The following is a 27,240-nucleotide window of genomic DNA, read 5'->3' on the forward strand; positions in this document are numbered from 1 at the left end:
TTATCTTCTGACATTGATGTGTGAGGCTGCAGGAGGGAAGCAGCTCACCTGGGTGGAGGAGAAGCCTCCACTGGGATTCTGCTGACTGCTGATCCACTTTCCAATAAGTGATGCAAATGACAGCTCATCCTGGGAAGGTGCTGGCTGTGTGGTGAGCTGAGCAAGGAGCACATAGGCTGTCATCTCCACTTCAGCAGAGGGAGCTCGGTAGTGATAGTATGGGAGATCAACCTCTGGCTCTTTCCCAGGCCTCTGCCAATGAACAGATCCATCTTCGCAGGAGGCAGGGAGTGTGGAGAGAAGACAAAAAGGAATGGTGATATTTCCTTCACAACCATGCTACTCAACACTTGCCTAAACAGACTGTCCAACCAGATTTTACCAGAGTGGTTCTGAGTTGTTACACGATTCCTGGAACACTCAGAGCTTAAACCAGGACCTCTGAAATGACCTGCGTAATGGTTTTCTCCCTCAGCACATGCAGCTCTTTGCTGATGTATTTTCCCTTGTGCTGTGCAAAGTAAACTTTGTTCTGTGTCGAGCGGGTCCACTGGAAGGAGTGTTCATTTGCTAAGCAGTGCCTGGTGTGACAAGAGGACCTGACCGAGGTGAGATGCTAGCAGAGATACCCTTCTTTTCAGCAGAGATGGGGATGGTGCATAGTGTTTCATGATCACCTTCCTCAGAGCACAGATGTAGGACTGCGGACTGAGAGGGTTTTTTCAAAAATGTAACCATTTAGCATGACACCAGCTTGACTTCTGTCTTTGCACAAGTATTTCATCTCCTTAAGAGTTTTCCCCTCCCACAGAAGTCATTTTATCAATGGAAGGTGTGAGGCCAGTGGGTTGGAAGAAAGAGATGTCTCACCAGGAGCACTCACCCTTTTTCACGGCTTCCTCTTTAAGTGAGCCAAGCAGTGCCTTCCGCTTCTCCTCCTTCCTGGCCAGGGCAAAGGCATAAGCCAGCAGTGCCTTGGTGTACACATGGCTTCCTTTCTCATCTGCTGCCGTCTCCAGGCAGAACAGAGCATTACGCACCATGGAGTGCTGGGAAGAGATAGCTAGTGTTTGGAATGCGGGGGAGAAATGAGGCTTGTGCCCATTGTTCCCCAGCATACTGAGGAAGGATCTGTCAGAATGAGGTGTAGGAACAAGCACAGTGCCATCGTCTTCAGGGATGCCAAAAATGACATCACAATATTTTCATATCACAGGGCCCAGTAACTGCCTCATCTTTCCAATATGGAACAGGTACTGGCCTGTACTGTGCCAGCACAGAGTGTCTCAGGTTGGGGTGCAGTCACGTACAGTTACAGGCAGAGGAATCTCCAGCAGTGCAATGGTGATGTAGGCCGTCAGCGTGACCTCACTGTCCACTCCACCCTGTGGGGAACCACAATGGTATATGTTGATGCCACATAGCTTCTCTTCTTCAATCTCTTCTCCCATTTCTATTGGAATACTCTGCTCTGCACTGTAGACCCTTCGATCATCTCCTTCCCCCTGCACGTCATATGGAGGTATGAATTGCATTTATGTACTGCGGGTCTGCCTTCATTCTCCTTCCTATCATGGCTTACATACAGGATGGCTTCTGACTCCTTTGCTGTTGCCATGGCCATGAGAATTCCCCATCTGCCTACATGCTCAAGAAGCTCAGCTGGACCCATCTGACTTACTGGCAAGTTCCAGCCTCACAAGCTCAGGTGAAGCCAATCAGGCAGACACATTACCTTCATGGCATTGTTCAGGAGTGTCCCAGAACTGCGGAAACAGCCGTTCTCCCTCTGTTTGTAGGAGAGCCAGACCAAGGCATCCTGGATGTGCTTCTCATCTATGAAGATGTGAGGCCGGGCCTGGGCAAAGGACTTGAGGACAAAGGCTGTGAGCCTGTAAGGACAGAGAGCAGTGAGAGTGCCTGACCATGCCCTGTGTCCATCTCAGGTGAAAGGGCCTGTGTGGGCATCACCTGTCTGGAGGGAGGCAAGAAGGCCTAGAGAGCTAAAGGATGATGAGTTGTACCACAAGTACCACCTCAAAAAACATGTCCAGTGTTTCTTGCCTTGATTTCTTCTCTCTCCCTTGGCTCATAAAACCCTGTGATCCCTCTGTGTTGAAGTTACAATTAGGAGGACAATAAGCATTGAGCTCTATCTAAACAAATCTCTCTGGAAAAAAGCAGGTAATTGCATGTCAATTAACTAAGCATCTGCATGACAATAAAAGTCAAAATGGCAGGGAAGAATAATTAAATCCCTGGAAGCTCATGATCTGCTGGCAGGACTCCTGCATTGGCAATCCATGTCTCATGGATTTCTCAGAACTCCCCAGATGTGTCAGTAAAACTGTGGATAAGGAAGAACAGATTAAAAGAGTCTTTTCTAGAGCTGTTACAAGCAGCTATGAGAGAGAGTCAGGTATGTGGAGAGAAGTCAAGGTGCTTTCAAGACCCCAGTACTGTTTCAGAAACCAAGAGCAAACAGAAGGTAAAGAAATCATCCATTTTTACCCTTATCCAAAGTTCAAAATGCAAAGCAAGGAGATGCTGGAGCAGCTCAAAGCTTTGCAGTCACACTGACAACATATACTCTCCTGCAGAGGGTATATAATCACTATCATCCTTTCCACTTATATGGAGACACTTTCTCAGCAGATTCTAGTCTAGAAGAGCTGCCACTGCAACTCTTCAGTTGGGATGTGAAACCCCTGCTCCCTTCTTCCCCCATTGCTCTCTATTTCTGCCTTGTCTATCATGGTCTTCAGAGCTGCTGGAGGAGCTTCAGCTACACAACTGGCTGATGCAGCCTATTTCATCAACGGGGAGGCAGCACAGTGGCCATATCAGCTCTGGAAAGCCTGCTGGTCTACAACTGCATTTCACATTTACTGTCATGCAACATTTACTGTAACTGTGTAGCTGAGAAGGAGGAGCATGTAGGGGAGGCATGGGCAACACTGAAATCTTACCAGGTGTTTCCTGGTTGGCCATAACGTGGTCCAAAGGTGCTGTAAGAGCCATCTGGGTGCTTGTAGTTCAGCTGCCTCTGATAACCTGCAACGTAAAGTTAAAGCAAGATTCAGATGCCAGAGAAAGTCTGCTGAGGGATGTGGGAACAAAAAAACCCATCCGTATCAGCAAAGACAAAGGAGAGAGGAGCAGGTCAGTCCTACCCTAAGCAGCAGGGAGCACTGATACATCCCTCCTGCAATCACTGCACACCTAGTAGCTTCTACTGCATGAGGAGAAGGAATCCCTGCCTTCTTTAGAATAAAGGCAGGGCATATTGATTACAACAGACAAGCCACTGTAGCAGGTCACCTGACAAGTGTGCACTGCATTGCAGCTCTATGAGGGAGCACAGAAAAGTGGATGCAATAACTGAGTACCCTGATGATTAAGCAGCAGAGAATGAAAGAAGAGCATGGAAGGGGCTTCTCAGCAGAGACCATCTGAGTAAAGGAAAAGTTCTCTTTGCATATCTAGCAGACATTGATAGATGCACTCCAGGCAGGAACTGCAAAAAAGCCAAAGCAGAAGCAAAAGCTGTGTCCCAGCTCACCGCTCACTAAGTATCCAGTGGCCTTGGATTTGACCTCCTCACTCAGCTGCTCTGTTTTGTTCAGATAATCCAGGATGTATATGTTGGGTGCAAACAGGACCATGTTCTGCTCCCCACAGCCAAATGGCATCCGGAGGAGTTGATGTAGGTTCTGCATGGCAGTGCCCATGATGTCACCTAAGGAAAAGGAAATACCATGGGGACATTAGCAAAACTCAGGGCTGGCTGGCAGAATCAGAGGGAGTTACAGAACAAGAGAAACAGGAGATGACAGAGAAGAATAGAAAGAAATTTTATATTGATAAAGATTGTGTAATGAAACACAGAGCAAACAAAAGGAAAGAACAGAAAGGAGAGAAAGTTTAAGGCACTGGTAACCGAGGCAGAGAATCCAAAACAGAAAGAGATTTAGAAAGGAGGAAAGGAAGAGCAAACTGGAAGGGAAGGTCCTTGTGAAAGAAGTGATGGAAGACAGAAGGGAGGTGTGCTGAGAACCAGGAAAAAAAGCTGTGGGGTAGGAGGCCAACACCATCAGGCGGAGAGACAGAAAGAGTACATTGGCATTTCTCACATCAAATCCTTCCCAGGCTGCTCACTCACCCAGCACTGAGAAATACGCTCTGGCTGAGTCTTGTACCACATTTGAGGGGAGTGACAGGGAAATCTTTTCCTTTGCAGGCTCTCCTGAGAGGGAAACAAGACCCAAACAGCTTTAGTGCAGCCCCCAGAAATGCCCAATGGGGAAGGGGGCTCACTGGAACACCAGATAAGCTTCCTTTTCCCTTCATCCCTTCCTAGAAATGTCGTGACTTCACCCACTTCATTTTTCCCTGGCTATGAGGCAGTCTCTGCATGAGAACACCCACAGCCACTGCTAGGCACTACAGATCTTGTCTCTAAGACTTTTCCCGGGGGAGCTGGAAGACAGGAGACAGAGAGACAGGAAACAAAACTCCAATGCCAGAGAACAAGAGATTAGGGATGGGAACAGTCATACTAAATCCCAGCTAGGTCATATCCTGGTGCCTAGGCTTGTTCCCTACAGTCCATTCCCTAGGGTTTTCTGCATTAGCTTCGAGGCAATCAGGAGACATACCTTGGTTATCTAGAAATATCACCCTATCTGGAAGACTGCTGAGACAGCACTATTTTCCTCCTCCAGGAGGTGTGTGTCACCCCACAAAGAAACAAGTGGAGAGGAAGGAGAGGGAAGATCTTACCTTTTACACAGAGCACATAGTTCTGGGCTGTTTCCTTTTCAATCCCTTCAGGCTTGTGTGGGACAAAGGAAAACAAGAGAGGTGAGAAGTTAGTGAGATAGGAAGCACAGACAGAAAAACGGATCCTTATTAAGGACAGAGGTGAAAGTGAAAGGTAGAGTGAGTGGAGAAATAGGTGCACTCACAGACACTCCCTGGAATGTATATAGAGAATCTGAAATAATAATATAAGCAAGTTAAAGACACAATGATCATAATAAGTGATTAGTGTAGAATATGGAGGGAGGATAGGGAAAGGGAGAACACTGCAGGACTGTCACATGAGTGTCCTGCAACTACTGTATGCAGTGAGAGAGTCTTACATCCCTGTAACAAGAGGACAGCAGCATTACAAGTGCTTTTGTTAACAACAGACTGCAAATTGCACAGGTCACAGTAAATCTAAAGAGTTTCCCTGGAGAGATGTCTGCAGTACTATTTATTATAACGCTGCTTTAGGAAAGAACTGTGAATGTTGATAATAGAGAGGGAAGATGTGCATCTGGTGACATACTATAATATCTGGCGACATTACTGATACCATATGATGTAGTAGGCAAGCACTAGTATCTTATGACATAAAGAAAAGTTAAGAACACAGCATCTAGCTGTTAGATTACAACATCAAGTATAGCAAGCTAGTGTTTTCCTAAAAAGAATATGCAGTACTGCCATGTAGTATTTAATTCTGTACCACATAATAATATCAACAATATTCCCTTTCCATGGGAAAAGAATAATCTGTAAAAACTTACCACTTTACCATGGGCATTTTTAATATCTGGAGTTTGGGGGGAGTTTTCTACAAACATCTAACTCCCATAGGTGCTTCCGAATTCCCCACCTTCATCCTGGTGCCAGACTATGTAGCAAATCAGAATTGCATAACACTCAATTTAAAAGGCAGTTTGCTTGGCCATTCAACTAGCAGAGCTGCAAAACGTGCTGACGGGCCAAACATACTGTCATGAAAGGAGGAGAGAAGCTGTAAAGAGGGTTTTTTGCTGTAGGAGGTCACAGGTAGAAGATATAGGGAAGGAAGGATGGGAGGAGGAGTCCTGTTTCAGTAGGAGATGAGGGACATTTAATGTCGGGGAGAGACATTGCCCAGTGTTATTAAGCTGCAGTCTTTATGCAGCCCTGTCAAAGTTTAAAGATGATGCAAGACTATCATATCATCACATTGCACAGAAAACTCACAGAGTTCTGTTTCACACAGATATACAATGTAAGCTCTAGCCTGTGGCAAAGCTCAGTTATTCCCCATCCACAGCCCACATACCTCCACTAGCAGCTGCCTGATCACTGTATCCTTCTGCCCTTTCTCAGGGGTCTCCACTATCACGTTCCCACAGGGCTGCTGGTCCTGCAGGGCCTCAGTGGTCACCGAAAACTCCACCTGCCCTGGAAGAAAGAGGGGTCAGCCATTTATGTCAGGCAGTGCAGGGAAGTGGGAGTCACTGCCAGTTCTGGGAGTTTCAGTCTGCAGGTCCACGGGTGGGGATTTCCCATAGCACCTGGGCCCTGTTTCTTTTCCATAAAAACACAGCTATACCAGGATCCATCCTGAAGTAGATGGACTGCACTGCCATGAAAGGTGACTCTGTTTTGATGCCTTTTTTCCAGAACCTAGGACACCACAATGGTGGGACCCACCAGTCCCACTGTCATTCAGCACACTGTCACTCCATATGCACACCATAGCTGCTACCACAGCACATATCAACACCAGTGAAAGTAAAGTGTGAGAGTCTCATAGGGCACTTGTCTAATCTTTGGATTAGCTGGCAGAATGTCCCTACTGCCAGCAGTGTCTCTGGCTACAGAAGGTGTTGTCCAATGGCTATAAGGTTTGATGATATTGCATGTGGTGCCAGACATGACCTTAGACACTATGAGTCTGCTAGCTTTTGCTTCCTGAATGACCTCAGATGACACAGTCAGCCAGCCGCCCAGTATTTCCCAGGAAATTGTGTACTTCTAACACCAGATACTGAACTGGGACAACAGCATGGAGAAACTCTTCTCTTTAACAAGTTGGTTAACCAAGGAGAGCAGGGACTTTCATTGGGAGATGCATTTGCTTAAAGGCTAATTTCTTACTAACCTATCAGAGCAAAAGAAAAAGTAGAAGGTGCCCAAGAGGAGAAGAGTAATGAATCTCATTACTATGCCTGTTTGCTCATGGTGAAATGAGTTTATGACAGAGTTTTGCAGCCAGATCTGGTTCAAATTATCACATCCACCAAGATCAAAGCTGTTTGGCTGAGGGGTTGACTTCCTACCAGGCTTTAATTTAGCATATTTTCCTCTCCCTGGTCAAAGTGACTGCCAAACTGTATTATGATCTATGGTTTCTTATAAAGGGAACATGTGTAGAACCAAAACTATATCTGAGGCTGCTGAATTCCTGAAGGAACAGAGCCAGGGCCAAATACTGCTACAGAGCGAAGAGGGACTGGCAAGACTCTGCAAGGTGCCATTATGAATACACATGGGCCACCCATGGTCAGACAGAGCTATCCTTGCCTCTTGTACAGTAAGCCCATTCCTCTTTTAAGAGAGACATTTCTGGAAGTCCACTCTGGTCAGTGTCACCTGACAGGAGGAACAGAAACAACTAACATCCATCCCTCTACAGACACTATGGAGAATCTAATCCTCTCCTTCCTCCTCCTCTACAGCCCTGAAAAAAAAAAGAAGAAAGAAAAGAAATGTTTGAGAAAACTTCATCCCTCCCTGCAGAGAGTTCAGTGCCCTTAGACTTTTACCTAGAGATCTGGAAGTCACCAGCCAAGCCACTGTTTTTCTTCCGCTCTCACAGAGACAATAAGATTCTTCTTCCTTTTCCGCTGGGGTAGCCAGGAAATTAGTAGATTGAGCTAGAGTCAGACTGACCTGCCAGTTGTAGAGAGAGGTATAATCAGGGAGGGGTGATCATGAGAGACAGGAAGAGCACGTCAGGGAGCTAGGAAGAATCAGCAATAGTCTTGTAGCAAAGGAGGAGGAACTGGAATGGTGGATTTTGGTGTTCAGAGAATGTGGGAGCTATAATAATTTCAGGAGTGAGGGGTATAAGGCTACTCAGAGATGAGATAGAGGGAAGGTGAAGGAAAGAGGTGTACAAGAAAGCACACAAGTACACAGAAGGATTTAAACACCCCTTACCCTGATGCAGGCTGCCAGGTAGTTGAAAACAGTGGCTTTCAGTGTGAAGGCCTCACCACGCACCACAGAGTAGGGCAGGGTGAGCTCTACAAAGAAGGGCTGGAAGGCTCTTAGGGACACAGTTGGGGACAGGCCAAAGCCAGCATCTGCCGAGGTGCAGAATGCATTGGCTTTCCATTCGGTGATGGTGTCAGGGATGGTCACATCTAGTTCAGCATTTCCTTCTGAGCTGGTAAGGGACAGAGAGCAAGGACAGAGTGGGAATTTTTATGTTATTTTGGTGACTATCTGTATACTTTTCAGCCTACTAAACAGTACTCCCTGTGTGAACAATGGGGCACAGTATGTTTATTATTGGAGGACCACTCCCATGTATCTCCTTCCAGCCCCCTGCCACTGCTTGGACAAATCTAACTACAGTGGATTGCCAAGTAATCTCTGCAAACAATGAAAGACTTTTTTTGAACTGAAAAGGCCAAGCAAACGTGAGATTCATGTTTCTACCTTATAAAACCCATTTAATTAAAAAAGGAAGGAGGGAACCAGCACAAGCCACTCACCTTACAGATACTAAACTCCAAATCCAAGTTTCTGGAAAATACTTTCGAACTGTCTCTGTCAGCTCTTCAGGAGTGCTTAATGTGTTATACAGTCTATCCCTCTGTGGACCTGAATGTGATGAGATGGAAAAGAAATCCACTACCAGTATTCCAAACAACAAAGATCTACGTCAGCATGATACTGTAGTCTGAGAAAGTGACAACCTATGCGGTAATCAGAAGCTGTGCTGGCAGCAGATAGTTGCTGAGCAGTGAGCACTGGTACCAGTAGTACCAGGGACAGGATTTATTAGCAAGGGCTATCCCTCCAGCATTTCTCATTGGTCTCCAGAACTGCTCATAATGTGAGGTTAAAGCAAGCATGTTAAAGCACACAGCCATTTATGACCTTCTGTGCCGGCAGCCCTTTCTCTTTCAGGTATACTGTCTTAGCATGACATCCTTCTCCATCCAGACCAGCTAGCAATGAAACATCCTGTGTTGCAGTGGTTTTTGCAGGGTTACTATGTCTGGGAAAACTACCTCCCTGCCAAACCTATGGCCTCCAAAATAACTAGGCTGAGGGATGCACAGACTAAAAACATGCCATTGAAATTTGGGAATAGGAGGGATGAAAATAGACTGACTAAAGGGAAGTTTTCACATGCAAAAATCATTCCCAAGAAAATATTCTGAGTTTGAGATGAAATTTTGGTGAAAAATAATAAGCCTTTGTTTTACTTTGATTTTGAACAGCTTGGGAAAAAAAAAAAGTGGAGGGAGAGGGGCTGGATTTGCTTCTCTTGGGCAAAAGAAAATAGAAATTCACCCAAACAGGCCAATAAAGATGAAAAGTTCCCATTTTCCACATGCTGAAGTGTTTGAGCTAAACTCTATTTCTAGTCATCTTTAGTTAGGCTAAATTCCTTTCTACATTTGGATAAAAACTGTGAAGGTTGCAGGGATCCATATTACCCATATTAGTGGGCACCTCCAGTGTGTGAGAAGGTCTTGGGGAAGGAGTGAAAGATGCTATCAGAGCTGTATCGCATAGCTTCTAGGACTGCAGGAGTGACAGGTGGTCTGCTTGTACTTATCTTTCTAGCAAGGTATTTCAGTCTTCTCACTGCTATCTATTTCAAGTTAAAATAATTAAAAAGTATCCATTCTGCATTTTAGCAACCTGTGTCATAAGCTGAAATTGTCTTAAAACTGGATATGTATGGATATAAAACTGGATATCTACAAAAGAGCAGGTTTATGTGCCAAGGGAAGACTTTGAACCAGTTATCCAGCAAAAATAACTCAGATTTTTCAGCATGCTCCCCTTAATAAACCCACCGATTAAGACTTGGAAGGATGATATGGCCAACTCTGCCTCCCAAAAAGCTTCACTGTAAGAGTTAAGAGAGCCCTTAGAAATAGAATGGGTCCCTTTCAGCCAAGGCTTCTGCCACCTGCATCTTACAATTCTAAGTCCCTGGAGTGAAGCCTATGTATTTGTCACTGAAAATTTTCTCATCCACTTTGTTTGGTTTTGGCTTCTCAGAAGACTGGATGACCCAGTGAGGACAGGCTGAAGATGGTGTTGGAGGCTCCTTAAGTGATAGCTGGGAAGCAAAGTCTAGTGTAAAAGCCTAGTAAACAGAGAATTCAGCAGCACAATAATATCCTGTGCTCTGTCAGAGCCTCTAGAAACAACCTGGTCTTACTGACTTCTAACGGGGAGTTATCAAAGCTAGTCTGCAAGCTTCCACAATCCAGCAAAAGAGATATGCACCACACTCATGCAGGAGCTGACATCTGTGGACCCACCACAAGAGTACTGCTTCCAAAGGTTCAATGCACAACCCCAGTCCTTGTTTGAGTGTTCACCCTGAAATACAGACAGGATCTCTGCCCAGAACAGAGGTGATAGCAAGGCCCTGGTCCTTTACCACTTGTCCTGAGTGCATGCATAGGTGCTCCAGGCAGGATTGAACTTGATGCAGGGCTGGCTTCTAGAAATACGTGATTCCCAGTGCTGCAATACCAAGGTTTTCTCACCTTGGAATTTGTAAAAACCTTTAAACCTATTTCCTATGGGAGAAAAAAACAACATGATTTTTGTTACTGATTCTCATTGAGGTTTACACAATGGACCTGACATCGGTATTTTATTGCCTCAGAAGCAGAATCTGCTACTGCCTGTGGACTCAACTTTGAGCTGATCCCCCCAAGCCTGGATCTGGGTGCCTTGGAGGCTCAGAGACCAAAAAACAGATCCCCCTGTCTAGGGCACTGGTTCCAGTCCAGTTCCAGCATGCAGTCAGGATGAGCCGGGGAGTAGATATGAAGTCACCTCTCTAGAAGGAGACATCTGGGCTACGATGCGGCTCAAGGGTGTATTGATTTATTTGGGGTAATTGTAATGGCCCATGAACACTTAACTTCAAGGTCTCCAGTTAGAACCTCATGTCAAGTCAACCCCAAAGTTTTTCCTGTAAGAAGAAAACCTCATATAGACAGAATCTCTTTTCCACCAAGTCAGGGGCAAAGATGGCAAGACGGATGAAACTTATGGTCCTCACTGAACTTGCCTCTGGATAAAAATTAGTGTCCAGCCATTCAGATTCGTAAGCCCTTCCCTTGTTATATTGCAGCTGCCAAAGAAGGCTTAAGCATCCTCAGTCCTACCCCCACTCCAATTCCCAACGATGGAAGAGAGCCATACCTTAAGGATGCTGTAAGTGTCCTCTTCATTCATATCCACTACTGGAGAATAGGTGATCCCATTCAGAATTATCTTCTTCAAAGGGATGCAGTCCTCTAGGGGATCCTCCAAGATCATGTGTGGGCCATAGTGATAGTCACGTAATTCCTTCACTGGTAGCAAATTATACACCTGGGCAGAAAGAGCCAGGGTAAGTTGCATTTTCAGTGCCCCCTGTCACAAAACACAGCTGAGGAAGATGGGTGCAAGCACTGTAACAGCCACATCACCTGCACATGTATCCATATAACCATGGTCCTCCCTGTGGTGAGAGCAATGGGAATTTGGAAGTCCAGAAAAGTAGATCAAAATTTGGGGATACTCCCTCTTTTGTTATGAACAGCATGTTGGTCTAGTTTTTATGGCTCAGATATGTTAATAATTATATACTCTGGCAGGCCCAGCTGCAGCCCTTTGTCCCTATTCAGGGATTGTTGTTTCCTGCTTGGCATAAGGGGAGTAAACTCTCTGACACTTCCAGACACTACTCCAAGAAAATAAATCCATGGCCAGAGATAATAACTAAATAACTATCATTAAACGTAAGATAGTTTTTGGCTCTGGCCAAGAGAAGCAGCCCCATTGAAAGAGCTTCCCAATTACTATCCCTACAGTCGCACAAAATCCTTAAGAAACATCTGCTGCCCAGTTCTTTTTGCCCATTGAAGGAAGATGAGAAACATGGCAGGAGAACATTCCTGTGTCAGCACTGACAAGAAGGATTGATCACTGTTTCCACTCCAGCACTGGGCTACTCTTGCTCTGACCAGGCCTTGAGTTAGTGCACAGTCTTAGCACTTACAGAGATGGGTGACAGTTCAGCTTCTGGCTTCATGAGAAGAACACTCTTGTCCACAGCACGGACAGCGCAGAGGGAGTTCGGGGAGGTTCTGAACAGCAGGTGAGTGTCAGAAGAAGGCAGGCCTTCAGAAGGAGAGAAGCTTAAGTCCACCTGTAGCCACAGAAGAAGCTATGTCTCAGATACCCTAAACCTTGCAAGATTTTTCCCTTCAGTTGGGTGCATCAGTTCTAACCTTAAGATTCCCATACACAGATGCACACTCACACACCCCTCTTTCCTACTGCAGAGTTGGGTTTTCTTCCTGCAGTGGCAGAAGAGTCAACACTAACAATTCTTGGCAACTTCAAAATAAGGATTACTCATATGACTTTAAAGGCAATTTAGGATGTTATGGCCACTGTGGATGTAATGAGATAATCCCACAGAGTGGCTAGATCTGTTTAGGCAGCTGGGCATGGTCTTAAACCAGGTCCAGTCTCTGTGCTGCACCCAGATACTGCATGTGAAGGGACAACAGGCCTGCAGAGGGCTCACTTGGTATATTTTCCGGTAATACAAGAAGCAGTCATGTCTTGGAGAAATATTGTAATATTTACTGTCTGGCAATGGTTCTGAAGAACTGGCCTGCTGGGTGCATCCCACTGCCAGGCCAGTGTGCCCTCCCCAAAACCTAACTCGTAACTCTAAATCCCCTCTACCAAACTCTGCGAGTTCTTGCTAGCAGAAGTTGCTTTTCATCACCATCTCACACGATTTTGTAATAAGATGGCTGTTTTGCATAAATCTTCCCTCTCCTCAACAGCACAACTTCTTCCCTGACATAAAACCTTCAAAGAATCCTCAGAGTAAACAGGTTCCCTGACAAAGCAGGACAAGCTGCCAGTGTCCCTGGTATCCCAACCAGAACACAGTACACCTTCTGCTGACACTCCCACCTCTCCCAGGGCAGTCTCACAACACTGAGAATAAAAAATCAATATTCTTCAGGAAATGACAGAACAAGGGCCTCAGTAAAATTGCTACTGGAGAAACCATCTAGCATAGATATGGTCCAAAGTCTGTGCTAGCGGTATGGACACCAGCTCTGAATCCAGGAAACTTTTGGAAAGGAAAACAGTACATAAACACATAAATCACTTGACACTTGTCAGCTTGCACCCAGACCTAGCTACAGTGCATAGACTGATCTCTGAGATATGAACAAAGTTCAGGTGACCAAGCTCCTACAGTGACACCCGTCTCAAGAAGTCATTTAGCTTGGCTTCAAACAGGACAAGGGGCTGTATTTAGCAGTGTCTTGTCTACCATTATGAAGTCCCCCAGGGCAGTTGTGAGGTTTCTCTGTTTTCTGAGGATTGCTCATACATCATTCTGCTCTTCTACATGAGGAATATGTGGGGTCATTAGGGAATCATAGTAACAGAAAGCTTTTTTCTTCTGCCCTCTTTCAGCCTCACCAGTGCTATTGAAGCACTGTTCATTGGTCATATGCAGATAGCATATGCAGGCAAAATTTAGCTCCATTTTCATACATCAAAAAATACAATGAGAGGATGGGATGTAGGGGAGATGAAAGATCCAACAAGTACTAGCTCTGCTCCTTGGATTGAGGCTGCATGTGTATTTACTTGTACACCATGACCACACAAGCTGCCACGTTGTGGCTGGAATGAATTTGCCGGAAAAAGAATGAAACACATGGGCTGCAGTATGACTAAAAGGCAGATAAGCAGCCTCGCTTTTTCTTACGCAGGGCCAGCAGAGAGATCAGTGGGTATGACTTGCTGTGAAGAGGAGTTTTAGCCGTGTGGTCTCTGCTAGCACCTTTTTCCTGCAGTTGATCTCCTCCAAGCTAGCACAAACCAGTAAGCAATGAAGCCACCTAGAACTTTTGATAGGTGGCTTGTCCAGTGATAATAAATCTAAATAAATGAGCTTGTCCAGACTTCAGTCTAATGGTTGCTCCCTCAAGAAGTGAACACTTACCTTATTGCTGAAACATCTTTCTACCTTGAACTTGGTTGAATCAGCAATAACCTCCCTGCTGGGGGAAATGGTGTAGACAAGTATTTGGGCCACTGGAGCAATGTCAGCTTGTACAGGCAGCTGTAGCAAGAAGACCCCATTGGCTAGCAAACAAAACAAGAACAAAAAACTAAGGGACAGGAAACCTGTTATTGGAGCAGCCAAATTTCTAGGTTTGACTTCATGCTGAACTTCATCCTAGCCATGATGAAACCTCAGAACACCAAGTGGGATGCATTTGTGCCCACAGAGATGTATAAGCCTCACCATCTGACTGAAAAGGCCTGGTTCGAGTCCCACTTTCCACTGCACAAGCATGCTGACTTTTGGTCCAACTTCTATAATCAGACCATCAAACTGTGTGTCCTAAGAGCTTTGGAGCCCCAAGGAATGCATTGATCAGAAGAAAGATAGCTGGCACATGGCATTAGAGCAAAGTCTGTGCAAAGCCCAAAATAAAAGTAGAGAAAAGAAAGCCTCCACACTTCCCCCGTCTTAGGGAAGAGGGAGATGCGTACCCCTGAATTGCACGTGAAAGCAGCCTGTATATCTGCCACAGTCATACAGCCTCCCAGGACAGACATAATTTGAGGGATGAAGAGAACTCACCACTTTCATGGTCCAAATCCAGAGTGTTCGTGCCCGCTTGCTTAATGATTCCTTTGGCCATCACCTGAACAGAAGGAGAAGCCCTCCTGTGACTGAGGTTATGCATGAGCCAGACCTTAAAGACAGGAAACCTGAGAGGGGAACAACCAAGCTGCGTCTGCTGGTTGCACCCTGCTCAGCTGCTCTCCGCCCTTCTGCAGTGGAATCCCAGTGCTCACCCCAGGGGCAGTGGGACATCCTCCCTCTTCTGCTCCTAACCCAGGCCCTCTTTTTCTGGGGAAAAGAACATGTGAAGGATTATGGGAAACTGTTTAAAGCCTGCTGCCTCAAACCACAATTTCCGTCTCTGTGCCCCCCTACAATTACCAATGACAACCTGATTGTTTGGCAGGTGCCAGCTTACCAAGTAGTAAAAGACAATTTTCTTCTTCTCTCCTATGGCCTCTGGTGTCAGGATATAGTGCACTCGTACCTCTGTGGTGGAGCCACAGCTTAGTGTCTCAGACTTGGGCTCAATTTTGAGGAAGCTCTTACTGGGAGAGTAAAAGCGCTCTACTTGGAGATATCCTTGTTCATAATATGGAATAACCCAGGAATGGTCATAGCAGTAGGTCTGTGTTTTGTGAGTTGCCTGAAAACAGAGAAAATATTTACATAGATCCTCAACTACAGGGTGCTGAACTGGAGCCAAATTTCATGGCCCGACATTAAAGGTTTGCTATTTCTTGTATTTAAAAAAAACAGATAGACTACAAAGAACAACCAAATAATCTACAAAAAAAACCCAAAACACAAGTTTGGAAGATGCAAGGCAATGGGGGCATCCTCAGCAAATCATTGGGAATGATCTCACTGCCAGAGAAGCTGGGGTTTTGCTCAGACAAGTTGTATCGTATCATTTGTTTATTTACTATTAGTATCAGCTCAAGAGCTCTTCATCAGAATATCCTACCCTAAATCACGGTTAGTTTAATGAGAAAAGAAACTGATTTATACTTTTCTTCTCATTATTGTTAATGGTGGTGAAGAAGGGATGGGGCTGTTCATATGGAGGTTTAAGAGTGCCAAGATCAAGCTAAGGATGCTTATGGACAAGGAGGAAAATTGTCTGCCTGGAGAATAAAAAAACTAAATCAAACATAAGTTCAGAAGGTGAGAGAGTCCAGGTCTTATTAGCAATGAGAGCAAGGGAAAGATATTTTACACTTCGAAGGGTGTTATTTCAGCATTTTGTGTATCATACATTCTCTCATTTCCTTATCTTTATCACTATGCTTGGGAATTCTTGCTTTTTCTTCACCCTGAAAAATTCTGAAAACTTCACACACATTGCAGTAACTTCTGGATAATTTCACAGGTCTTAATCTGTGACAAGAGAATTATAAGGAAAGGATAGAATATAATTCTAGACAACCTGCCCTCTTCCACTGTGAGATGCTAGAAAACTTGGATATTACACACACATTGCATTTCCCACCAACAAAAGGATGCTCAGCAGCACTTATTTATTCTAGATTAACAAATTCCATACCAGGCAGAGAATTTTTTTAAAAGGTTTATATTCTTTTTCTCTATATGGAAGGAAAAAAAAAAAGAAGAAGAAAGAGGAGGGCTCAGAGATTTAGAATGCTAAATTAAACCCTGAGAGATGCAGATTGCTCTAACCAACCACAAAGGATATTTAGATGAGATAACTGGAAAATCATTTAACTGAAAAGACAACAAAGCACCAGCAGTGCTTATTTAGACAGGTTGTAGAATCTCTACCATGGGAGGTTTTTAAAAATAGGATAGACTACCCTGAGGCAGATTTGTCTAGGTATGGTTAGTGATCCCTTGAAGCAGAATAGACTATATGATATCTTGAAATTCCTTCCAACCCTATACTGCTATAGCCAAGCAGAAATCAAGGAGTTAAAAGCTAAATACAATTGTCACATGGGAACCTGGTTTGTTGTCTGGCTATTTCCACCACACTGATATCAAGGCTGGCATGAACAACCAAGAACAAGAAGCTGAGCTCTTTTGCGTATATAGTACAAACATCAGCGCTACTCCTCTTCCAGCCCTGCTGATCACTTCATCACCTTCTTGGCCCCCAGGACTCACTCTAATTCCAATAGAACTGAAGTAAAACATGGAAGTATTCAAGGCAAACCATGCTCGGCCCTCTTCATTTGTCGTGTAGTTGGTCTCCTGGCCTCCATTTAAAGAAATCTTTACGGTTTCATTGGCAATTGGAGTACCAGACCCATCCTCTAGTTTCACCTGGAGGAGCAAAAACAGTTCAGTATAGAAGGAAAAAAATACCTGCCAGCTGAACAGACTGATATGCCATGAGGCTGAGTGTTGGGTCCATGTCAGACAGGGAAGTCTCCACTGTACTTTACATGTGCATCACCTATCTTTTTCAGAGAGCTGCAAACTTTCTGAATCCTATTTCTTTGGACCTTTATTATCTCCAACCCTGCGTCAGAGTAGTGGACATGGAGATGACGTCCTCACAGCTGTTAGGCTTCCTGGTCAAGAGGACACCAGAGAAGCAGAACCTTGACTTGCTTTAAGAAGAGGAAGCCCAAGGACAGAGGGGTAAGCAGAATGAGGTCTATGCTCTCAGCTGCTGTACCCTTACTCCAGAGCCTACAGAGGAGAGCAGGCCCTCAGGGATTTCCTGAGGCCCAGCATCTTTCACAGAGGGGGCCATGTATCTATCCAGCAGGTTCAGTAGCATGACTGGCACTCATGAAATTCCACTCCTCATGGTTTCCTTACCTGCCCAAAGAAGGGGATTCCAGGTTTGTAGTGAGAGTCTGTCTGCTCAAAGGTGACTTTGCTAATCGTGGTTGTGATCTCAGAGAAGCTTGCTCCAGTCAGCTCCACTCCTGCAGGAAGAAGCATCAAGAATTAATTTGCCTCTGCCTGACCAGAATTACCCTGCCTCCTGGCCAACTCTCCTTTGCTGGACATGCAATTCTTTTGATGTTCCTGGACTCCAAGAAGGAAAACTTCAGCATTCTAGAACAGGGAGTCTGCTTTTGTCCCTACCCCTACTTGGCAGGCCCCTGTGCTGGTCTGCTCCTGGGCTGCTTACACAGCTCTTTGACCCAAATGATTCATACCTGTCTCCTCCTCTTTAATCTTAGCTTCCACATGGAGCTTATTCTGATATCCAGTTCTCTTGAGCTGGAATAACTTGGTCTTTACCACTTCAGAAACACAGCCATGGTTGTCTGTCTGTTGGAGGAAAACAAACAAGATTCTTCTTGTCTCATGTACATAATGTTTATGCAACCTAATGAACCCATCACTGTGTACTGCCTTGAAATGGAAGGGAAGCCCATAACTTTACAGAGCATTCTCTTCATTATTTTTTAGCAAGACTGGAAAAGAATATAACTTGGCAAGGAGCATTCTGAGCAACCTCAGAGCAAAGAGTTTACCAGGCTTGAAACTTAGGAGATTTTTGTGTACGTGTGTGTTTGCGAAGTTTGAAATTCCAAATAGTTGATATAAAAGTATAGGCAATTATTTAGGTATATGTCACAGTGGAAATGTTTGCCAGGTATCAGGCACATTAGTATATAGCTGCTGGCTTAAAATGCAAAAGCAGTATGAGTGATACATAAGCCAAAGCCTAGGTAAGTGTAGACAGAAGATGACAGCTTTCCAAAGCTTGCCACCTGTTTTCAGCATCTTTGTCTACAAGGCAGGTCTCCACAGTAAAGGGAAGGGCTGCTCAGAACAGAGATTAGAACAGCTGTGTTCACATTCTTTTTTAGCAGGGATAACAATAGCAATGACAGAGTTGTAGGGATGATGCTGTAGAAAGCCCCAAGGACTATAAGCATGTCTTCTGCTTGTTCTCTTGTCACTTTTCCATAGCTGTTATTACACTAGCTTCTATCAGTGAAGCTAGCACTGTTGCATTTGCTTATGCTCCAAACCAGCTTCCATTTTGCTCTTAGCCTGAAGAGTGAACTTTGTTTTTCTTGTCTGCCTGTTCTAATCAGTGCTACTAAAAACATATTCCTTTCCTCCTTGCTCAAACTGCATCATCCCTCCCCTGGATTCTGGGGATTTTTTTGCATCGAACACACCCACACACTGTCTCTAGTGGAAGCCAACCCCAATTCTGTTCTCACTGTTCATGCTTATTTTATCTCACTTCTCCCTGATACTCTCTACATTCCACCTAAACTTTTACTGTTTCTTTCATATTTTCCTCCTCCATCGGCTTCTTGCCTTTACACACATCTTTCTTATTGTGGAGTCTCCTTCTCTGGAGATATTCAAAACCTGCCTGGATGCAATCCTGTGCAACGTGCTCTAGGTGACCCTGCTTGAGCAGCAGGGTTGGACTAGATGATCTCCAGAGGTCCTTTCCAACCTCGATCGTTCTGTGATTCTGTGATTGTACAAAACTTCTCCTTATTTTTATACATTTTGTCTTGCACCCAATCTTTCTTCCTTCAGTCTTCCTTCAAATACTTGGAGTCTCTCCCCTCTTCACACTTATGCTTGTATATACTCCATCAGAGCAAACCTGTGCCTGTTCAGTACACAATATTCTCTCATATCACCCTGCCCACAAGAGTAATCATGATTCACCTGCCCAGAGAATTCATCGCACACTGCCTTTGCCTCTTCACCATAGCAGGTGGTGGCTGGGTATTCAAACTTCCGGCATACACGGACGTTCACAAGGCCAGGAACAGGCTTTCCAAAGCTGTATCTACCAGCAAGGAGGGTTGAAAGAAAAGCATAACCATTAGGAATGTAAGACAGATGGAGAAAAATGATTAGCCTACCACTAGGGGAGCCAGGACTCTTCCCTAGAGCTGCCTCCAGGACACGTCAGGGTCATCACAAGAAGTATAAGATAGCAACAAATTTGATAGCATTTTAGAATCAAGCCTGGCGATGGGGGGCAGGAACACTGAATCTTATAGTCATGATTTCCCTTCTGGGAATAAAACATAAGCCTGCAGAAAACATTTACCATAATGCTTATTTAACTGAGAGCAGACCTTGTCTTAGAGAATATGTTACAAGTATCTACATTACCACCTGATTCTGATACAACTGTTTTGTGTATGTATTTGCATTGCCTCTTTCAGCTCAGTTTGCAGCACCTGCTGTGACTCTCCCTTTAGGATGCTGGGAAAACACCATGTAGAATCGAATGAGGTGGTCCAAAGAAAATAGGGCAGCTCCCTCACTTTCCCCTCAGCAATAACAGGAGAAGCCATGCTTAAAATGTCTTTCCCAGTTAAACTATACTGAAAACCTCCTCCTTAGCACTGCAACCAGTCTTAAATACTCTGTGATTCTTATGTCAGTAAACATGTTAAAAAAAAACCAATAAACAGAAGAGCAGTGGATGTTTCTACATGTTACAGACAAATTGCCCCAAGCAATAATTGTTACAAAGCCTTTTTTTTAATGGTAGATGTAGTCCGTTTGAACCTGGGACTTCACACCTCTCTGTCTATTACCTCCCCACAAAAATTATTGAGAAAAATAATGAAATATCACATCTCAGTACTCCAACTGGGCCTTTAGCAGCAGCTGAAGTAAAAGTTAGAACCAAGAAGGATTGAAAGAAGAATGAGACTCACAGACCACAAACTGTCACCTTCAGCTTCTCATCAAGAATGGTGATCACCCTGGGTATTTTCACTGTTACTTCGAATTTCGGTAGCACTGCAGCAGAACCAACGGGAACAGTGGGTGTGATGGGGAGTAACATAGGAGTGAGACATGAAGGCTGCTTAGAGGCTTCTTTCACAAAGGTCCTGAAAGCCTTTCACATATAATTAGTCAGATTTTAGAAGCCTGGGTCACCTGCAAGTCCCACTGAAATCAATGAAAGCCACAAGTACTCAGCAAATCACTGTGCCAGGTTAAAAAGACAGGATTATTACTATTAAAATACAGCAGCTTCTTAGGTAGCACATGAGTCATCAGTCCCACAGAGGTAGGATATAGTTAAATAGAGAATTAGTCAGCAGAAATCTCCCACAGAAATACAGAGGTGGGACCACAGCCTAGTCTCACCATTTCCAAAGCATATAGTTCTTACCAATTTGCAAAACAGAAAAAACTACATAGCTTCCCTGGTGACCCACTCACCACGTGGTGACATCACATCCAAAGCCAGCTGCAGGAGGGGAAGCGCATGGCGACTGTCTTGGGAAAACTAGGAAGGATTCAGGGCAGTGGAACAGTCATGCAATTGAAAGAGGACAAAGGACTTTCAGAAGTCTCATCTCTGATGCATGAGCCAGATCGTTCCAGACCATGTAACTGGGGCTGTAGCTGGCTTGATGAGATGTGAGGGAGTCTGTGCTTGTTGCATGGGAAGCAGGGGCCATTGTGTGTGTGTGTGTTGGGGGGGGGGGGGTCAGGATCCCGTTTTCTAGCCAACCAGATGGGCTGGTGTGGAGGTGAGAGCACCAGAGAAAGGCTAAGGCCTGTGAGCTACAGGCTTAGTTTTTGGGGGAGAGCAGGCAGGATCTGAACTTATGGCCCCAGCCTAAACCAAAAGGCCAGAGTTTGGGACTCACACAGGGCAGTCCCAGACTCATAGTATGGCACTTAGGTGTGGAACTATCTGGAGATGGGGCTGTGGTCTTAAACCACGTCTCAAAGGTGGTGCAGCTTCTGACTGCCAGCACTGACTGCCCAAGTACTCCTGCTCCTGATAAGACCCTTGCTGATGTGGGCAGCCAGATTTCTCTGGAGAAGAATGCTTGTATGACCTGAGGCTTTGGGAGGAGCAGAGAGTGCTAGCTCAGTCCTTCAGCCTTCACTCCTCAGAAGAGGATGATGCTTAGGAAGGAGAAGGCACAGAGACACTTTTTCAGCCATGCTGGGTATCCTGCTCAGGTCTACTACACTGTTAAATTGAACTTTCATGCCCCACTGGGTTAGTTGCCAGGGACTTGAAACTGTGTACAGCAGCAGTAGTTACCATACTCCTCCACAGAGAAGGGATGTTGGATTGTCTTCCCAGAAGCCTTCTGTGCCACAACTGTGTAGGTCCCTTGGATGGGCTCAGAGGTGAGGTTGAAGAACATCTGGATTAACCCCCCTTTTAACTCTGCCTTTGTCCACTGGTACACACGGTTTTTCTTGGGATCCTACAGAAAACAAGACCATAAGGTGATTGTGACAACTGTGAGTGGCTCCAATGAGAACTAAAAAGCACTGGCAAAGGCAGTGAGGGGAGGCCCAATCCCAGGGCTGCAAAGGTCTGCAGAGCAGGAGTGAGAGGCACTAGCAGAGCTATGTGGGGAGCCCAGGGCTGGACAACAGAATTAGCTGTAACCTTGGTGCAGAGTACATGGTTGTCACCATATGAGTTAAAGCTTTGCATATTCAAATTAATGCTATGGGCCTTCTATACAGGCAAGAATCATCTTGAGGTAGCTAGTAGCTACGCAGCCCAGGTTGAAGTATGATAGATCCGAACATGAACCGAATATCCATACATACCTCAATATAGACCAGCGGAAACTAGAAAGAGAAGAAATGAAACAGTATATTTAGAATTCACATTTAGACAGAGTGCAAGCAATATGATCAAATGACCATGGCTATGACCATCACGTTTCAGGGAACAAGCTGATCACCCAAAGGGATAAGGAAGAAAGACTCTGATATAGAGCAACAGAGCATTATGAAGTACATCAAGGGAGTGGCACTTCTTTGTCTCAGGCATTCAACCGAGACAGAAAAGTCAGCTGAAATTGCTAACTCTGGATGATCTGGAATACCAATTAGAGTAGACTAACCAAGCCCATGTGTACATTGTGATAATGGCAGATTTGCTCACTATTGAGGTGTTTACACTAGCATTGTCCATTTGCAGTTTCATTCTCAAACCTTTCCAAGAATGCAGAAGGCAGCCTTATGCAGAAATCTGAAGAAGAGATCTGGTTACCAAGAGCTGAGATAGCCTATGAACTGCATAACTACCTCAGCATAGCAAAAGTTTTCCCCAAATGACATTTCTTTCCTTCCTTTTCCCATAAATGTGGCTTAAGGCCAAATAACTATTGAAAAGGAAGTGCCATACTTACCACCTCATTCAAGGGATGGAAGTTTTCATCCAGTGAAACAATTCTGAACAGAACTGGTGGAGAAAGGCAGACAGTGAGGTTCCACAGTGCAGTCACCAACCAGAAAACATCAGTTGCAAACACAGATGGTACAAGAGAGAAGAGAGTCATTCTCTTCTAAGAAAATTCCATTCACTAGAAAGCTAAGTCAGGTTAGAAGGTTACCCATGTGAGAAACAACATTAATAACAGGATGATAAGAGCATGTTCACAGGCAGTGTGAATACCTTATTGACCATGGACATCAGAAACTGACTAATCACGACCACAGTTACACTTAGGTTGACATTTAGGTTGTATTTGTCTACTTCACCTGCAAGGATGCATTTTTCCATTGCAGTTAACATGGGTCTTCCAATTTTGTTCTAACCAAACTGACTTCTTAGGAAGGATGAATGCAAGAAAACCATTCCAGCACTGGTTGCAAGTTCTTGTTGGTTCTGGACAGACAGGGTATTCAGTGTCTCTTTTAGGACATTAGTCCCCGTCCAGGACAAATTTAGGGGATGAATAGCCCAGAAGAAATGGCTTATATAGTCCTAACTTCATGTCTTCAGTGAGCAAAATCAGCTGCCACTTTGAGAGCTATTTCATGAGCTAGCCCTGTTCTCTAATGGACAAATATCCAGTCATTGTTCCAATTTTGGTGGTTTTAGCAAAGGGGATCAAAACCTTATGGAAGGGGGGGTCAAAATTGCATGGGCAGAGCTCCCAAGGGCAGAGGGAGTGTGTGCAGGTGCTTTGGGGCACATGTGTGTATCTTACAGTTCCCCAATTTATTCCCACACAGAGCATTTAAAACACATGCTTCAGTCATGACAGACTGTTGTTCTGACCCTCATTGACTGCACTGTCAATATCTGGCCAGCACAGCCCAACAATTTTAATAGGAATTTCTGCTTTGAATGCAAATGTCCACCCATTCCCTGGTACCTGTCTGTCCAGGCTTGTAGATGGGTTTGTCTGTCTGGATGAAGACTAAACTCTCGGAATTCTTGACCAGCACTGACTTGCGGCTCCTGAACTCCAGTGTCGCCCCTTTTACCAGTATGGTGATAAATGTGACTTGTGACTGGCTATCTGATTTTGGAAGCTGGAGAATGGTGAGAAGACAACTGTGTTAGTGATCATCTGTAAAGGCCTACTGAACTGAACTTGCCTTTGTGAAATGAGGGATCTGACATAATCCTGATGGACCTAACAGAGAGGTGAGGGGAACTGGAATCAGAAACAAGACACTGATCTTTACTTGTTCCATATTCCTACTCTTTCCTAATGCCGTGCAGTGGTTATGCAAGTATTGCACAGCAAATGTACTCCCAGCCCTGTCACCCAATTTTAAAAACTTCTTACTGCCTTGACCAAAATGTTTTTGTCCTTTTCCTTTTGCCATCCCTGAGGAGATAGAATCATCCCCCTTTTCTCTGCAGAAGGTTTCCTTTTCCAAACCAGACATAACAGACCCCTGTACACCTCTCTCTAAATGGCAGATTCAATCTTCAGTCTGTATCTGTTAAACCCAGCCAACATATTCAGTGTCCTGAAGGCCAGCTCTTCAGCCTTCAGGCCAAAGATATAATCTGTTGTCTGAGTCAGGTGACTAACTCTCCTAGTTGCCCAGGACTGTTGTTATAGTCATTGGGGCTCTTAGTTACATTAAGGTATGAATTCCCTGCTTCCCTGTTTTTCAAACACAGGCGATTACATCTCCATGTTCTCACATTAATTCAGCGTACTGTATCCACAAGGCAAAAGGCATTTTAGGTACAAAAGCTCTACCCCAGACTGAAGCACTCCATATGACAGTCTGTGGCTGCTGAAGGATCGTATGAAGAACCATCTGAGCAACATGTCCACCAAACAGTCACCAGGAGTGTGAAAACTAAATCCACTTCTTTCTCCTGGCCTTTCCTGCTCCTGTTCTAAAGAGGGACTGGCTTTCCAGGATTCAGCATTTCACATTCAGATAGGATGCTAAGGAGAGCTAAGCCATGAGAAGGTGTTGAGGATGGATATGAATGTGATCTAGAGGGAGGAGAATACCTACACAGTGTCACTCTGTCCATTACTACTCAGAGCCCTTACAGTTTATCTCTGACACAAGCAGCCAGCCCACAAGCATCAGATACTCACTGAAAAAGGGATACAGGTGAACACATCCTTCTCGGACACCACATCATCAATCAAGCTCCTGTTTTCCCCTTGGTACTCCAAGGTGGCACTCAGCGTCACAGACTCATTCAGGTGGGTCAGCTGAACACAGACCTTCTCACGAGTGCCAGTGGATATCAGAAAGGGCAGTAGCACCATGTACTGACTAGGAAGAGGGGGAAGCACTGGTTAAACACAGAAGCACAGAGGGGGAAGCACAGGAGCAGGAAGAGGTAAGAGGAGCTGTACCAAAAGAGCAAGTAAACCAGTCTGATGACTGCAGCCTTCACTATACAGAGAGAGATGTGCAATTTATAGGAGTGCAACAAGCTTTCTATCATGTCTCTAACAGCAGGGGAAAGCAGAGGGGCCAGGCTCAAATGTAAAATACAGCTGGAAATCCTCAAGGCAAATGTCTGGAAGGGATACCAGGTTTTGGCACAATAGCAGCGCTTCCTCCCGGGACCCTAAATGCTGCCAGTATGGAGAAGAGCAAAAAGTCAATTGCCACCTTTGCTAGACAATGTTAGTAGGATTCAGGAGCCACACAAAAGCTGGTACCTTATGAATAAACGGCATTGACTCCACTCTGCCAACTGTCTGTAGTATTATTCTCATTCCTTGCAGAGACCCCAAATGGCCACAACGTGGTGCCAGATCTTAAGCAAAAACACTGGAGCAAATTAACTTTTTCACTGAGAAGTAACGCCCCTCAGGCTAAGCCTGAGCGAGGGGGCCCTGCTCTGCCTTACCCAGTCCTCGTTGTGGCTGAGCATTAGCAACTTGCTGATGGTGTCATGGTGCACAGCCCTGCGTCTGAGAATCAAACCTGAGTCTCCTAATGAAAGCAATGCTTCATTTAGATGAGCTAAGCTGGCCTTTTCAGTAGTTACTGGCATCCCCAGAGCAGTGAGTGGCTGGGACAAGAGCCCTCAACATCTCAGTAGCAATGTAGGGCATTCATCTTGGAGGCTTTGGGAAGCCCTGGCACAGCTCTCTTATGTCCTTCAGTCAGTTTGCAGGGAGAAAGCTCTGACCCTCTGGCTCTCAACCTTGCCATCTGCTTACCCTGTGTTTGATTTGAAGTGCTGCAGCACAGCCTTACTTTGCTGGGGAGGAAGGGACATTGCAAAAAAGCCCAATAAGAAAGTCTCTGAGATCTCAGAACCCCTTGTGCACTGCTCCAGCCATACACACACACAAAACACACACTCTTTCATATACAAGCAGGCATGGGCAAAAGGGAGTGAAGAAAGGACGAGGTATAACACACCATCCTTGCAGTCTGCTAGCACCTCACAGACCTTAACAGTCATACGCCTGTTTCAAGTGTGTCACATAATCCTGGTTGAGAAGGAAGTTTTCACTCCATTGGCTGAATTGAAAAATGTGAATAAAAAAAAAAAATCTGGTCATGTGAGATCTATTATTTGTTCCTTTCTTCTTGTTATCCGTGAAACAAATAAACACTCCCTTCCCCTGGGCATTATGACCTGGGAGTAGGGAGTCAACCCAAAGTGAAGCCTTTCACTGTCTTTAAAAAAAAAAAAAAAAAATCTATCTTTTAAGAAAACCTGGCTGTATGCGTAAACAGTTATAAAAAGTCACTTTTTAACTACAGGTTCAGTATTGAGCAGAAAGTTTTGCTGAAGTATTTTCAAACCATTCACTCAGGCAGCACAAGGTATTCTTATAGCACCTTCTCTCTTTTTTTTTGGGGGGGGGGGGCGGTTGAAGTTATTTACAGATATCCCAATTGCACAGACTGTTTTGGGCCCCTTTGAAGCACTAGAGCTCTGGTTTGTTGAAAACATTTTACCCAGCTCTGTTGTCTTTATTTCCAGATAAAAGAAAGCTGGCAGAAGATGACAGAGTGAGGACAGAGTCAAGAATACTACTCAGGTCTCCTGCCTGCCCAAAGAACCCCATGTTTAGCTTACGGTTCTGTGGTGGGAGAGGTGTTTCCAGAGAGGAAGAAGAGGAGAAGGAGGAAGATGCTTGGTTTGCTGGGCAGCCTGTCCTTCTTCATGGTGCAGAGCAGGACGTGGTGAGTCAAGCAAATAACAGCCTGGTCTGATGCTGCTGTTTGACTGCACCTTGTACTGGTCCTCTGCTCTCTCATGGATCAACCTCTTTATAGTTTCCACAGCAAATAGCCCATGGACTGGAGGAGATAAGGGCTGAAGGCCAGGGCCCATCCGGAAATGGGGAGAGGAATGTAAGGAGGAGCTGGAACTAGCAGCTCTGAAT

General features: G+C 44.9%; 2 protein-coding genes across 2 annotated transcripts in view; both read right to left on the reverse strand.

Annotated features, from left to right (window-relative positions):
* LOC112973976 (alpha-2-macroglobulin-like) overlaps nt 1-27,019 on the reverse strand; it is a gene marked incomplete at its 3' end in the record, with an annotated part of 30,959 nt that extends 3,940 nt beyond the window's left edge. Inside the window, exons 1-29 of the mRNA XM_026082454.1 lie at nt 26,931-27,019; nt 24,973-25,156; nt 23,773-23,932; nt 22,801-22,853; nt 22,214-22,234; nt 21,690-21,858; nt 20,335-20,419; nt 19,325-19,448; nt 17,836-17,950; nt 17,489-17,598; nt 16,826-16,984; nt 15,120-15,347; nt 14,717-14,831; nt 14,069-14,211; nt 12,083-12,232; nt 11,242-11,412; nt 10,575-10,607; nt 10,036-10,165; nt 8,550-8,658; nt 7,990-8,218; nt 7,593-7,719; nt 6,104-6,225; nt 4,783-4,834; nt 3,563-3,739; nt 2,970-3,054; nt 1,736-1,892; nt 1,311-1,505; nt 884-1,049; nt 49-272 (exon numbers count right to left, since the gene is read on the reverse strand). Coding sequence (XP_025938239.1) covers nt 49-272; nt 884-1,049; nt 1,311-1,505; nt 1,736-1,892; nt 2,970-3,054; nt 3,563-3,739; nt 4,783-4,834; nt 6,104-6,225; nt 7,593-7,719; nt 7,990-8,218; nt 8,550-8,658; nt 10,036-10,165; nt 10,575-10,607; nt 11,242-11,412; nt 12,083-12,232; nt 14,069-14,211; nt 14,717-14,831; nt 15,120-15,347; nt 16,826-16,984; nt 17,489-17,598; nt 17,836-17,950; nt 19,325-19,448; nt 20,335-20,419; nt 21,690-21,858; nt 22,214-22,234; nt 22,801-22,853; nt 23,773-23,932; nt 24,973-25,156; nt 26,931-27,019 — 3,882 coding nt within the window. The remainder of the gene's footprint in view (nt 1-48; nt 273-883; nt 1,050-1,310; nt 1,506-1,735; nt 1,893-2,969; nt 3,055-3,562; nt 3,740-4,782; nt 4,835-6,103; nt 6,226-7,592; nt 7,720-7,989; nt 8,219-8,549; nt 8,659-10,035; nt 10,166-10,574; nt 10,608-11,241; nt 11,413-12,082; nt 12,233-14,068; nt 14,212-14,716; nt 14,832-15,119; nt 15,348-16,825; nt 16,985-17,488; nt 17,599-17,835; nt 17,951-19,324; nt 19,449-20,334; nt 20,420-21,689; nt 21,859-22,213; nt 22,235-22,800; nt 22,854-23,772; nt 23,933-24,972; nt 25,157-26,930) is intronic.
* LOC112973985 (alpha-2-macroglobulin-like) lies at nt 1-27,034 on the reverse strand. Its single transcript, XM_026082470.1, has 29 exons — nt 26,931-27,034; nt 24,973-25,156; nt 23,773-23,932; nt 22,801-22,853; nt 22,214-22,234; nt 21,690-21,858; nt 20,335-20,419; nt 19,325-19,448; nt 17,836-17,950; nt 17,489-17,598; nt 16,826-16,984; nt 15,120-15,347; nt 14,717-14,780; nt 14,069-14,211; nt 12,083-12,232; nt 11,242-11,412; nt 10,469-10,607; nt 8,550-8,688; nt 7,990-8,218; nt 7,593-7,719; nt 6,104-6,225; nt 4,783-4,834; nt 4,163-4,246; nt 3,563-3,739; nt 2,970-3,054; nt 1,736-1,892; nt 1,311-1,385; nt 884-1,049; nt 1-272 (listed from the first exon to the last, which is right to left on the reverse strand). Exons 1-29 carry the CDS (start codon nt 27,017-27,019, stop codon nt 1-3), a joined length of 3,849 nt encoding a protein of 1,282 aa, XP_025938255.1. The 5' UTR covers nt 27,020-27,034.
* Nucleotides 27,035-27,240: the final 206 nt, after the last annotated feature.

Source organism: Apteryx rowi, unplaced genomic scaffold (assembly GCF_003343035.1).
Source record: "Apteryx rowi isolate R43461 unplaced genomic scaffold, aptRow1 scaffold_578, whole genome shotgun sequence".
Taxonomy (NCBI): domain Eukaryota; kingdom Metazoa; phylum Chordata; class Aves; order Apterygiformes; family Apterygidae; genus Apteryx; species Apteryx rowi.